Below are 13,956 nucleotides of genomic sequence, written 5' to 3' on the forward strand. Positions count from 1 at the left end.
TTGTTGTTTTTACAGGCCCAATCAGCAAGAGGGCTAGCCCAGCCTGAAGGGCCTGACTAGGGTCAGGAGGGTATTCTCTTCCAGTACACAACCTGTCTGCTGGAGTTTTCCCTATGGGTCTACTTTAAGAGATTTTTGAAATTTTTATTAGGAGCCTCACTGAACACCTAGACTTTTCCTGGCCACTGGGATTGGGGAACCCTGTGTATAAGTGAAATGGGATGTGCCCCTTGTAACAATGTTTAGGTCCCCTGAACCTCTAAGAAACAGAAAGATGAAAACAATGACCTCTGAACTCCTGTAATGTTTAAAAACATTAAATATGACTTGTACTGAGTATTTTTTATTTCTTTTCTGACCACTTGCAGTTGTCATACCAGGAAGATACCCAAAGTTTAATAAGATAGTAGAAGATCTTCAGCAGTAGTGGAATCTAGCTTGATAGAGCTCCCAGAGCTTAGGTCATCATTGGCACCAGAGTCCAGATAAAAAAATTGAAGCTTTTACTTTTTACAGACAAATGCTTACTGCAAACAGAATTTATACATCTAATCATTAGAAGTTTAAATGCTAAATACCAATAGCATTATAAAGTTTCTTTACTTATGCATTGAGGCTAGAAATATGAAATCAGAAGCTTTTCTGCTAATAAAATAGAGATTAAATGCTTCTAATTATATATTTAATTAGTAGAATAATAGTAAAGCAAAACAAAGCATTCTGTTAGCTAGACTAAGCATATATAATGCAAACTATTATGAAATTATATTCATATATCTGAGGTTAATTAATTTTTATAGCTAAATCCTCCTGGCCATGTAACCTGACTTATATGCACTGAATATTGGAAATTATTTAATTTTTAATAAGAAAAATACATGAGACCATATGTCTCTGAGATAATATGACTTAACCTATATTAAAATAAAAGCAGTACTTAAATTTTTGGACCATGAGTCCATAATCCATGAATTGTCAACAAGCAAGAGTATATATACAATGAAGTATAAGAACTCGAGGCTGCTATACTATTGAAATTATGGTATGCCCAAAACCCTAGCAAAATTAATTCATATATGGTAAGAAACCATCTTTTATCTTTTTAATATTTCTGTATCTATGACATGTCTTGATCAATGATATATTTTATTTATTTATTTTATTTATTTTTAATTTTTATATACCGAAGTTCTTGTAGGGACTACAAATCACTCCGGTTTACATAAAACAAAGAACTGCTCAACAGAGAGTGGAGCTTTACATGGAACCGTAGAACATATGGAACAGTATAAATGGATGACAATTTAACATAGTGATAAATAAAAATAATAGTTTAACTGGTAATAAATAATTATATTATTTAATATTTTCCTCATATAAAATAAAAATCATATTCTTTTTAAAGAATATGGGCCAGATTTTTAAAGGGTTACATGCATAAGGTACGCGCGTAACCCTTTTAAATCCCCCCTGCGCGCGCCGAGCCTATTTTGCATAGGCTCGGCGGCGCGCACAAGCCCCGGGACGCGCGTAAGTCCCGGGGCTCGCAAAAAGGGGCGGTCAGGGGCGTGGCCGGGGGCGTGGTTTAGGATCAGGGGCATGTTCGGGGGCATGTGGGTGGTCCGGGGGCGTGGCCGAGTGCCCCGACACAGCGGCCTGTGTCGGGGCCTGCTGCGCCGGCGCGTGTAACTTACTACTGCCTGGAGGCAGTAGTAACTTTTAAGATAAAGGTAGGGAGGGGGTTTAGATAGGGACGGGGTGGTGGGTTAGGTAGGGGAAGGGAGGGGAAGGTGCAGGGGGGTGAATGGAAAGTTCTCTCCGAGGCCGCTCCGATTTCGGAGCGGCCTTGGAGGGAATGGGCAGCGCGCGCAAGGTGCACAAATGTGCACCCCTTGTGCGCGCCGACCCCGGATTTTATAAGATACGCACGGCTACGCGTGTATCTTATAAAATCCCGCGTACTTTTGTTCACGCCTGGTACGCAAACAAAAGTACGCGCGCGTAGATTTGTAAAATCTACCCCTATATCTCTAACTGAGTTATTGAGTTGGTTCTGATCTCATAAAATAATTAACTGAGCTCAAAATAATGTGACATGAGGTTCTAAGTAGAAAGAGTAACCTATAAAGGGGACTCCTTATAAAAGTCTCATTCACTTAGAGCTACCTATCAGAGCAGAGCCAAGACATAGGCATCCCAGGAATAGGGAAGATATACTCCTGAAGTGGTGGCGATCTGCTGTGAGGAAGGGACTCTTCTATTTTGATTTTGTTCCTTTTGGGGAAAAGAATACTTTTTGCTAGAAGATCCAGGAGGAAGTTTGACATCCCCTTCCTTCCTGTTTGAAGCAAGAGAACATCTTGTTTCTAAGAGGATTCCTTACCATCAAGGATCCTGAGAGAGAGTACTAAAGAGACTGTGTAAAATAAGAGAAGATCCAGAAGATCTCCTAAACATGAGTAAAGGAAACACCATCATTGGGAACACCCATCCAGTGATCACCACCCTGGGGAGAGAAGGGAGAATTTGCTCTCTGTGCCATATATTTGCAAGTTATCGGTTTTGGAAGGGGTTTTGCCCTACTTAAAAGACTCTGCCCATCTGGGAGTTCCACTTAATTAATCCAAGACAGTGAGAGTTTTCCTGGTTCCCAATATTAGTGAGTCCTGCACAGATAGAGGAAAGAGATTGTAAAGGATTTGAGAAGATCATTTTGTGATGTTGCTGTTTGAGTTTTGGGCATTCATCAGCAATATTACCAGTAAAGACTTTTATTTTGGACACTACTCAAATGACTCCAGAGTATTTATTTTGCACTCACTGCACCCACATAAAGGACAGACATCCTCCCCAGGGGATTAACTGCAAACAAAAGTAAATGTGTAAAGAATCCACCCCGTCACATCAGGATCTGAAAGGTCTCCTTACTTCTCCCAGTCCAACAAATCTACACCAGAGGAAGTGAGGGAGACAGAACAGCTAGCCAGGTAGAGGTTCCAACCCTGAAGAGTAATAAATAAGTTTGTGTTCCCACCCATGCAGGAGAGGCACACCGAGGTGGGGTTACACAAATAACCCAAAATAAAGCAAATGAATGAAGGTAATATACCCAGATGGCATGATGTCAGGATGAGGGAACGCCCTCAAAGTTCACGCCAAGGGTCGTACAAAGACGTGGGTTGCACGTGAGCGTGCACCCTAGTAGGTCCTGGGAGGAACAATGGTGGAAGGCTGCACCATAGCCGTTCTGGGGACGCCAGAGAGGTCGGCTTGTAGACTCGGTGGTAGCCATCTTTCCCAGGTGAGCGGGAGGAGCCGAGAATGAGGTGAGGCAAGCGGGGCGAAGCCGTCGATGACTGACAGATGCAACAAAACCCCCCTTCAAAGGGCGTCCACGCTGTTTCCTACCAGGTCTTGGTTTTGAGGATGCTGATGATGGAATCCCCATAGCATCTCTTTATCCAGGATATTAAACATTGGTGTCCAAGTATTTTCCTCAGGGCCATACTCTGCCTATCAAGAACTGCATCTACTTAGTATTCGATGTCTTCTTCTGTATCTACTGGTGTAGTATCAGGTGCTTTGTTGGAGAACTCACTAAGGATCAATGGTTTCAATAGTGAGACATGGAATGCACTGTGTATCTTTAAAGTAGATGGTAGCTTCAGACTGTAGGTGAGATTGCCCAGTCGTTGGAGAATGGGAAATGGTCCAATGAAGCGCGGAGCAAAACGAGCTGAAGGAGGTTTCAGTCTTAGGTGCTTTGTAGAAAGCCAGACCTTATCACCAGGCTTGAAGTCAGGAACCTTGCAGTGATGGGCATCATATCACTTCTTAGCTCAAAGTCCTGCTTTGGTAAGCATCTCCTTTGTCTGAGTCCACAGTTGATGGATATCATTGGCAGTTGATTGAGCTGCCGGGGACGACACTGATTACGGAAGTGGCAGTGGTGGTACTGGTAGTCGTCCATCGACCACTTCAAATGGTGTTGATCCAGTGGATGTTGCTGGATGAGAATTTATGGCAAATTCTGCCGAAGGTAGCAGTTCACTCCAATCATTCTGGTGGGTGTTCACGTAGGCACAAATGAACTGTTTGAGAGTCCTGTTCATCCTCTCTGTTTGCCCATTGGATTGTAGATGGTAGGCAGAGGTGAAATCGAGAGAAATATCAAATTTCCTGCAAAGTGCCTTCCAAAAGTTAGCCGTGAATTGGACTCTACAATCGGGGACTATGTGCTTAGGCATGCCATGCAGACAAAAGATGTGCTGAATGAATAGCTTGGCAAGCTCCATGGCGGTGGGTAAGCCTGGGAGAGCCACAAAATATGCCATCTTTGAGAACCAATCTACAGTTACCCAAAGGGTGTTGTTCCCTCCTGAAGATTTTAGATCAACCACAAAGTCAGTGGCAATATGTGTCCATGGTTCTTCTGGCACTGGCAAGGGCTGGAGTAAACCCCATGGATGTCCTGGCGGTGTCTTCTGTTTAGTGCAGTTTGCGCAAGAAGCGACGTAGGCAAAGGTGTCTTCCTTCATTGTAGGCCACCAGTAATAGGTCTGCAGTTTAGACAGGGTCCTATGCTGACCAGGATGTCCTGAAAGTTTAGAATCGTGGACCCAGGCCAGTAATTTCTTTCTGAGGTTCTTGGGTACAATAGTCTTTCCTGCAGGCACTACATGGGTAGCTGCCAAGATGAACTTCTCAGGGTCAATTATGTGTTGCGGTTCTTCAGGTATGTCCTCGGAGAGGAATGAGCGAGATAGAGCGTCAGCTCTGATATTCTTGTCTCCAGGGCGATACTTGAGTACAAAATTGAATCTATTAAAAAAGAGCAAACATCTCGCTTGTCTATGATTCAAACGCTGTGCATGGCAGAGGTACTCCAAATTCTTATGGTCTGTGAAGACCGTTACTTGATGTTGCACACCCTCAAGCTAAGGGCGCCATTCCTCGAATGCCATTTTTATTGCAAGAAGTTCCTTATCTCCTATTCCATAATTTTTCTCTGCTGGAGAGAAGTGAAGGGAGAAGAATGAGCAAGGATGTGGAACTTTAGAATCACCAGCCTGACTTAATACAGCCCCTACTCCAAAACTGAGGCATCAACCTCCATGATGAAAGGCTTGGAGGGATCTGGGTGTCGAAGGCATGGCTTGCTGGAAAAGGCATCCTTTAGCTTCTGAAATGCAGCTATTGCCACTGGAGACCAATTAGCAACATTGGCACCTTTCTTCATCATAACTGTAAGCGGTACTGTAAGTGAAGAGTAATTCTTGATGAAGGTCCTGGAATAGTTGTTGAACCCTAAGAAGCGTTTGAGAGCTTTTAATCCGGTGGGTTGCACCCATTTCCTGATACTCTCCAGCTTCTGTGGGTCCATTTGGAAGCCATGTTTCAAAACGATGTAGCCTAGGAAAGGCACTGACTCTGTGAAGTTCACATTTGGATAGTGTGGCATAGAGATGGTTCTCTCAGTGTCTCTATAATACTCTCTTTACATCCTCCTGATGAGTGGTATAACACACTTATAGAGGAGGTCCCGGAAAATGTCGTTCATTAAATTCTGAAAGACAGCCGGGGTGTTGCACAGACCGAAGGGCATCACTAGATATTCAAAGTGGCCGTCCCAAGAGTTGAAGGCCATCTTCCACTCATCGCCAGCTTGAATGCGAAGTAGATTGTAGGCTCCCTTCAAATCCAGTTTGGAAAAGATTTAAGCTCCTTGTAGTCTGTCGAAGAGCTCTGAAATCAGACGCAGGGGGTAGCGGTCCTTTATTGTTATTTCGTTGAGGCCCCTGTAATCTATACATGGGTGAAGTATACCATCCTTTTTTCCCACAAAGAAAAAGCCTGCGCCAGCAGGAGACTTGGATGGTCGTATGAAGCCTTTTTGGAGATTCTCCTGGATATATTCGGTCATGGCTTTATTTTCGGCCACGGACAGAGGATACACTCTACCCTTGGGTGGTTCCTTATTAGGCTTCAGATTAATGGCGCAGTCATACGGTCTGTGAGGCGGAAGTACATCTGCAGCGTCTTTTGAAAAGACATCTTGGAAAGATGCATATTGAGGTGGCAACCTCCATCAGGCATTTGTTATGACAGTCAGGACCCCATTTTGACAGTTCTAGTGTAGTCCAATTGAATTGGGGCATATGCAGCTGTAGCTAAGGTAATCCCAGTACTATGGGGTGCATGGCCTTCTCTAAAACAAAGAAGGACATGGTCTCCGAATGGAGGGCGCCGGTCCGAAGACACACTGGTTCGGTGTGTTGTGTTACCTCACCTGGTAAATGCTCTCCATGGATGGATGAAGGAAGTAGTGGAGGCTTCATGGTGGAAGTGGGAATTCATAGATGTTCTACTAATCGATGTAAAATGAAATTGCCTCCTGCCCCGGAGTCCACAAGGGCAAGAGTCTGATACCCTAAAGGTCCGCAGATTAAGGATATAGGAAGAAAGAGTGGATGAGAAGGAGTGGTGAGACCTAAGAAGAGTCCTCCCGCAGGACTTAGGTCTGCCAATTTCCCAGACATATAAGGCAAGTTTGGACAGTATGACCAGCTTGTCCACAGTACATACACAGCCCCATTTTCTTCCGCGTTTTTCTCTCTTTTGAAGTCAGATGACTGCAAGGATTGGAACCTCGCTCTCCCACAGTGAAGAGGCAAAAGACAATGCTCGCCCATCGAGAAACGACAGAATGTAGGTAGTCTTGGCATAAGCTGTGGGAAAGTAGCCAGGTTGTAATGCAAAGTGCATGCAGCACTGGTTAATGAAGTCTCTGCATCTCCAGACTTCTCCCGAGAAGCGGGTGGGGGCTGCTAGAGGAACTATAGTCTTGACCGTCACCTCAGACGGTTTAGTTTCTTTACTTGAGGTGGAAGGTCAGCGGTCAGTCCTTCTAGCACAGTCTGCTGTTCGGAGATCTGCTGAGCCAGGCCTGGAATGTCTTGCAATGCAGTGAGCTGAGCTGGATCCATGGAGTTAGCAATCTGTTATGGTCACGGGTGTTTCGTGGATCCTTGGGTGCTGTGGAGGTGACCACACCCATGGGGAGGAGCCCCGTGAGGAGCCACAGCACTGAGCTAGACTCGTATACACAAAACACAGGAATATCTTTATTTAGACAGCTTGAAGATAGCCACCAGAGGTGGCAGTAGTGAGGCAGTCCTGTAACTGTAATCTCAGGGTCCTCGGCAGAGGGAACCCTTCTTTCCTTGATGACATCAGGAGGTTCCGCAGCAATACTCCCAGTGAGGTGATACCGTGGGCGAGAATAGACTGGAGTTAAGTTACTCACTAGATGTAGGCTGTTGGTATGCGATTCTACCATTAAGGTAGTAGATGGTATAGGCACCGAGGCAGGGAGAGCAGGCCCTCGAGAAGCGAGTACCTGATCCCTATAAGACATCTGAAAGAAAGCAGAGGGACCCCAAGGAGCAGGTACCCAAGTAGTAATCTATTGTTAATTTATTGTATATATTTGTAAATCTCTTGTATATATTTGCACATGTTGCCCTTTTCACCCAGTTCACCCCACCCCTGTCCTGTTCCTTGTTAATTCTGTTGACAACCGTTCCCTGTGAAGCTTTTTGCTATGTTGAATTATCTGTAAACCGAGATGATGTTCTCAATGTATCTCGGTATATAAAATGCTTAAAATAAATAAATAATTAAATAGTTTCCCCGACGGGCAGAGAGAGAGCTTCCTGCAGCAGCAGGGAAGCAGCAGAGTAGCGTAGACAGGAACGGATTTGATTTCTTGCTAACTCGGTAAGCTAGCAAATGAATGAAGGTAATATACCCGGATGGCGTGACGTCAGGATGAGGGAATGCCCTCAAGGTTCGCGCCATGAGTCGTACAAAGACGTGGGTTGCGCACGCGCGTGAGTTCCCTAGTAGGTCCTGGGAGGAACAATGGTGTAAGGCTGCACCATAGCCGTACTGGGGATACCAGAGAGGTCGGCTTGTAGATGTGGCAGTAGCCATCTTTCCCAGGTGAGCGGGAGGAGCCGAGAATGAGGTGAAGCAAGTGGGGCGAAGCCATTGAAGATGACGGACGCAACAATGATATGTTTTGCATATGTTTCTGTTTGCAGAATTTTTCTCCTGGATTTTTTTTGCCTTACTGAAAGTGCAAAAAAAACCCCAAAAAATTAAAAATGTATTATTCCAAAACTGTAAAAGCAAACTGACTTAAAAGCTGAAGAAAGGAACTAGGTGATCTTTTAATTTAATAAAGCAGAATACACTGAAACCTATTTATATACAGGAATTATTTTTAAACAGGATTAATACAAAATAAAAAGAAGTATATTTTAAAATATTGTATATTTAAGTTCTTGGAACGGGAAGGAAAAGAGAGGGAGTCAATGTTATAACAAGCAATTTGATGGTACTACATAATTTCTTTATGGGGATATCCCCAAATTTGTGTTCTTTTTTCCATTCTAGTTATACAAGATGTTTTGGGTGGGGGATATCCTGGGATTCTCATTTGGTTAAAGTTCATCTGAAATGTTTTAACCATTGAGTGTGCAGTACCACTCAATGACCACAGGATGACATTTATTGTGGGAAGGTTTATATGACGTCTTAGGGGTGGATTTTAAAAGGCGCGCGAATAGCCTACTTTTGTTTGCGCTCCAGGCGCAAACAAAAGTACGCTGGATTTTAGTAGATACGCGCGGAGCCGCGCGTATCTGCTAAAATCCTGGATCGGCGCGCGCAAGGCTATCAATTACGTATAGCCGGCGCGCGCCGAGCCGCGCAGCCTACCCCCCTTCCCTCCAAGGCCGCTCCGAAATCGGAGCGGCCTCGGAGGGAACTTTCCTTTGCCCTCCCCTCACCTTCCCCTCCCTTCCCCTACCTAACCCACCCGCCTGGCCCTGTCTAAACCCCCCCCTTACCTTTGTCGGGGGATTTACGCCTCCCAGAGGGAGGCGTAAATCCCCGCGCGCCAGCGGGCCTCCTGCGCGCCGGGCCGCGACCTGGGGGCGGGTACGGAGGGCGCGGCCACGCCCCCTGACCGCCCCGGGCCGTAGCCACGCCCCCGTACCCGCCCCCAAAACACTGCCGACACGCCCCCGAAACGCCGCGACGACCGGGCCCGCCCCCCGACACGCCCCCGACACGCCCCCCTCAGAGAACCCCGGGACTTACGCGAGTCCCGGGGCTCTGCGCGCGCCGGGAGGCCTATGTAAAATAGGCTTCCCGGCGCGCACGGCCCTGCTCGCGTAAATCCGCCCAGTTTTGGGCGGATTTACGCGAGCAGGGCTCTGAAAATCCGCCCCCATATGTTGTGAATGTTGGTCTTCTTAAGTTTGTGGGTTTAGGTGATTTTTAGAAAATGTGCCCCGGGAAGATATAAAACTGGGAGGATTTTGTGGGACTTTACCTTTCTTAGGTTGAAATCTGTGTGAGAGAGAGCTTTCTGCAATAGCCACTCTGTGGGCTGGTGGGCCCAGGAACCACTCCAGTGTAGAGTGGGGCTCTGAGGGGACTATTCCCCCTCCAGAAAAAAGGCCAATGGCCAATAATGTCGCTTTCTTCCTTTGGAGGAAATGGCCATGAAGAAGGAGAAGGGGGTTATCTTGACATGAGGCATGCCAAGGCAGGTCCAAAGCATGGATAACACTGGAAAGACCTACACATTGCTGGATGGGAGAGGTGGAGAAACTCAAGTGGAAGGTCGAGTGCCAGGGACCCTATGTCTGTAATTTTTATGTCCCCTATGAATGTGAACCTAAAAGTGTGAAAATTCAGATACGTAGAATATAAGGAGTAGAATCCATGTATTCCAGTAAAATGTTTGGTATGGGGAAGTTGGGAGATCTATTTGATTTTGATGTGAAGGCTAAGAGATTGGTACTTTCATCCTGGGGATACTACATGGTATACTTTTGAGAAGATGTGTTCTGACAGTTATATGCCACGAATTTGGAGTATGCGATAGTTATATGCTGACCCTATTCTATTCCTGTACATAGTGGCTGGTTCCATCAGAAATAAAGTTAAGAGTTGTGTTTATTCAAGAGTGGTATAACTCTTTTAATGCTTTATTTGTGCCAGCACTGAGGGAGAGATTTACGGGCCAGAGGTCATAGCAAGGGGGAGATGGTTGTTCTCCCTTAACAGTCCAGGGATTGTAACTACTAGGGGTGTGCATTCGTTTGCAACATATTGGCAATCCGCAACGTATAGGGCCATATTTGTTGTATTCATGGGGAAGCGAAACGTATCACGATTCCCACAAATACAACGAATCTTCACCGAATTATTCGGCCATCTAAAGGAGCGAATTTAAACAAAACCCCCACTCTCCTGACCCCTCCAAGACTTGCCAAAACTCCCTGGTGGTCCAGTGGGGGTCCGGGAGCCATCTCCTGCATTCGGGCCATCGGCTGCCAGTATTCAAAATAGTGCCGATAGCCTTTGCCCTTACTATGACACAGAGGCTACCGGTGCCATTGGTCGGCCCCTGTCACATGGTAGGAGCACAAGATGGCGCCGGCCATCCATTACTATCGGCGCCATTTTGAATACCAGCAGCCGATGGCGTGAGTGCAGTAGATGGCTCCTGGACCCCCGCTGGACCACCAGGGAGTTTTGGCAAGTCTTGGGGGGGTCAGGAGGGGGGGGGGGTTGTAGTTAATTAAATTTTAGCCGGGAAGAATAAGAATGGAATGCATGAACTGATCAGGGGCCCCCCTTGCCGAATGCAACATATCTGCCCCCCCGACAAATACAAATACCAAATGTAACGTATGCGGTCCCACTGCACATCCCTAGTAACTACTCCTGTTCTATATATTTGGGTCCAGTTTGCCATATGCATGACTAATAAATTGGAACCTACTAAATTTGAAAGATGGATTCTTACCCACTAGGGGAAACCCTCCCATTATTTTATGTGCACTAGGGTGGATTTACAGCTAAAACAAATTACCACTGCTACAAGCTATTTCTAAAGTCTTTAGGGAAAAATGCAATTAATGGTAAAGGAGTTGAATATCTGAAAAGGCTATCTTTACTAAATCAAAACAAACTGCAGTGAGGCACTCCTTCGATCAAGGTAAAAAATAACCTCCTTGTAGCTTGAATAGCACGAACAATGATTTTTCTACTATTCCAGCAACTAAGATTTCAGATAAAATGAAATTTCAATTCCAGGGGGAATTTTCAAAACAGCCCAATCAGGTACAAAAGCTGTGGTTATCTTGCTTTCTCTTTGCAGATTTTTAAAGGGAAAGACTCTGCAAGCTTTCCCTTTAAAAATAGCCCACAGGCACAACTGGCTCACAGACTTTGCACTGCTTTTTTGCTCAGGCTGAATTTAGCTGGGAAATAGCAAGCATACATTTGAAAATGCGCTGTTTTCTATTTTTGTCCAAAACGCAGACTGTTGAATGCCTCCCCTTTAACCTTGGTAAAAATGCATGCACTGTGGAACCCTTTCCATATTTGAAGTTGGGTTAAGGGTAGCTGGTTTAGAGATTGCCCTTTTACCTGGGTAAAACTGGTATTTACCTGGGTAAATGGCTTTTGAAAATTGTCCTTCTCCTCTAGATGCAATGAATGATCATATTTAAAAAAAAAATAAATCAGTAATTGGAAGTTGACTTAAAGGATGTACGATTACCTGCCAGGTGTCGGGTATGAAATGCTTTACTCGGGGGTCTGGATCGCTTCTCTCTTCTCTGTGTAGGTAATGGCCCATATACTGTAGCTGAAATCGAGCAGCTCCCATGCCCACAATGAATTTTGTGAACTTCTTACTCTCCTCTCCCTTTATCTGTGAAGATTTATCATTTTAGGGAAGTGTTTTACTTAAATTACTTCCATGTCACCAATGTATTCTGTTATTTCTACATAACACTACACATATTATGCATCACATCTACAGTACACATAGCAAGCTCTAAGAATAATTATTTGCTGAAGAAAGATAATTATTCCAAACCAATATATAGTGAAGTAAAAAGCTACAACATGCAGATTTTTAATGTTACAATTTGCTCATTTTTCCATTTTGCTGCCTTCTGATAATCCATCCACCTGCTCATCTACAGCACAAATTGATTCACATAGCATCTATTGTTTGCTTAAAGAAAACGCAGAGACTCAGATTCCTCATAATGGTGCTGACTCGGCAACAGAAAAAAAAGGCAGACAGAATTCAGACCCAAATACTTTGCTTGTACTTATTTACAAAATTTTTCCAATCTTTCTCCACTCACAAATAGCTAGACATGGTTATATATTAAAAGAGCATATTTTGGTATCTGACTACTACAAACAACTGAAGGGGCAATTTTATGAGAGGGAAGGGTAAAGCCTTCAGGTACATTTTACCTGCAGACTTTAACTTATTTTCTAAGAAAAAAGCTCACTTTAAAAACTGAAGAAGTACCCACACGGACTTCTACCTGCTATTTGTATGGCTACTTTTTCTGGCACAATTTGCATGCATACATTTAGAACTTAAAAGTATGCCAGTAAATCCTGACTCTGCCACTGAAACACCTATTTCAATGAGCACATGCTGAGAAGGCAAGAGTCGTACTCACTCCTAGAGGTATTAAATCCAAAGACAGTCCTACGAATTTCACCAGTATGCATCCTCCAGCACCCGCAAGATGAAAACCTTGTCAGTGGGTATTATCTCAAAATGGATGATTAGTGGATGTGAATGCCAAATGATCAAACTGGACACTCAAACAATTTATTTACTGTAACAGATCTTCAAGTGTAATCAACTGGCACCAAATACACATTGTTTTTGTTATATCATTGTTCACCCTTATTCTACAAACTTCTCTTTAAATGTGTATGTGTCCCTCGGTATCAAGGTCCTGAGGTACCTTGCCCTCCATGACATGGAAAAGTAAGGATCCCAGGATGGACTGGAGCCTCCTAGCTATGGTAGTTCTCCCTTCCCAAAGATATCTGAGTCTCCAAAAGACCCCAACTCTCTGTCCTCTTTCCTTACCTGAAGTGGGAGATGGGGCAGAGACTCTAATGGAGGTCTTCAGATGAAAATCTCCCAATTCTCCTCTCCAGATGGTATAGTGGGATCTTTTAGACTGAAAACTCCAAGAACAACAGCAAGGCAAAAAGGAAAAGAAAACTATTTTTCTTCTCTAACAGAAAGGATGTGCAAAACTTCCTCCAAAAACAAAAGGGCACACACCAAAATTTTCAGATTATACACACAGACAGAGTCATCATATTCTAAACACTGGCTGTGAGATGGAATCAGCAGGTCTTCTCTCTTCATATCCTTCCCAGGGCAGGAGACATCCCACCCTGAGCCAGGATTAGGGGATCCAGAAAAAATCTCCAAAAATAAAGTCCAAAAAACTCCACCAAATCAAAAAATCTAAGACGCCCTGACCTGCCAGGCTATGGACTGGATAAGTACTGTCTCCCTCCTATTCTATGCAACCAGGGGTGTTAGGACTAGCCCAACAGGAATGGGGAAACCAACACAAAACAGAGGCTCTCTCTTTAAACTACAAAAAAAAATGCCACACAGTTTTCCTACCCTGCCTGCTCTTGACCGCAAGAAGCCTACCATGGCAGCAATCACACAGGGATTGCTGTTGCAAGAGATTTGACAACTCCTACTTTTCTGTCCCAGACTAGGGACAAAACTAATGAAAATCCCAAGGAGGTCTCTCTATACATGCATATTTGATGTATGTGTATAAATGTAGAAGCACACAGGTGGGGCAGTCTTCAAAGGAGCAATTATTTATGTATTTATTTATTTATTTTTGTATTTAATAATTTTTATATACTGACTTTTCATGCAAGCATATCAAATCGGTTTACAGTAGTTAGCAATTAATCATTTAAAATTATTTGCATTTCCAAAGAAGAGAGGAAGTAAATACATTGTTTCATAATATAAATAATTAACATAGCACACTAAATAGTAGGCTAAAT

General features: G+C 44.2%; 1 protein-coding gene across 1 annotated transcript in view; it reads right to left on the bottom strand.

Annotated features, from left to right (window-relative positions):
- Nucleotides 1-13,956, bottom strand: part of DDX60 (DExD/H-box helicase 60) — a 444,355-nt gene that overhangs the window by 311,298 nt on the left and 119,101 nt on the right. The window contains 1 exon segment of the mRNA XM_029604155.1: nucleotides 11,648-11,800. Within this exon segment, the coding sequence (XP_029460015.1) occupies nucleotides 11,648-11,800 (153 nt within the window).

This window comes from Rhinatrema bivittatum, chromosome 1 (genome assembly GCF_901001135.1).
Source record: "Rhinatrema bivittatum chromosome 1, aRhiBiv1.1, whole genome shotgun sequence".
Lineage (NCBI taxonomy): Eukaryota > Metazoa > Chordata > Amphibia > Gymnophiona > Rhinatrematidae > Rhinatrema > Rhinatrema bivittatum.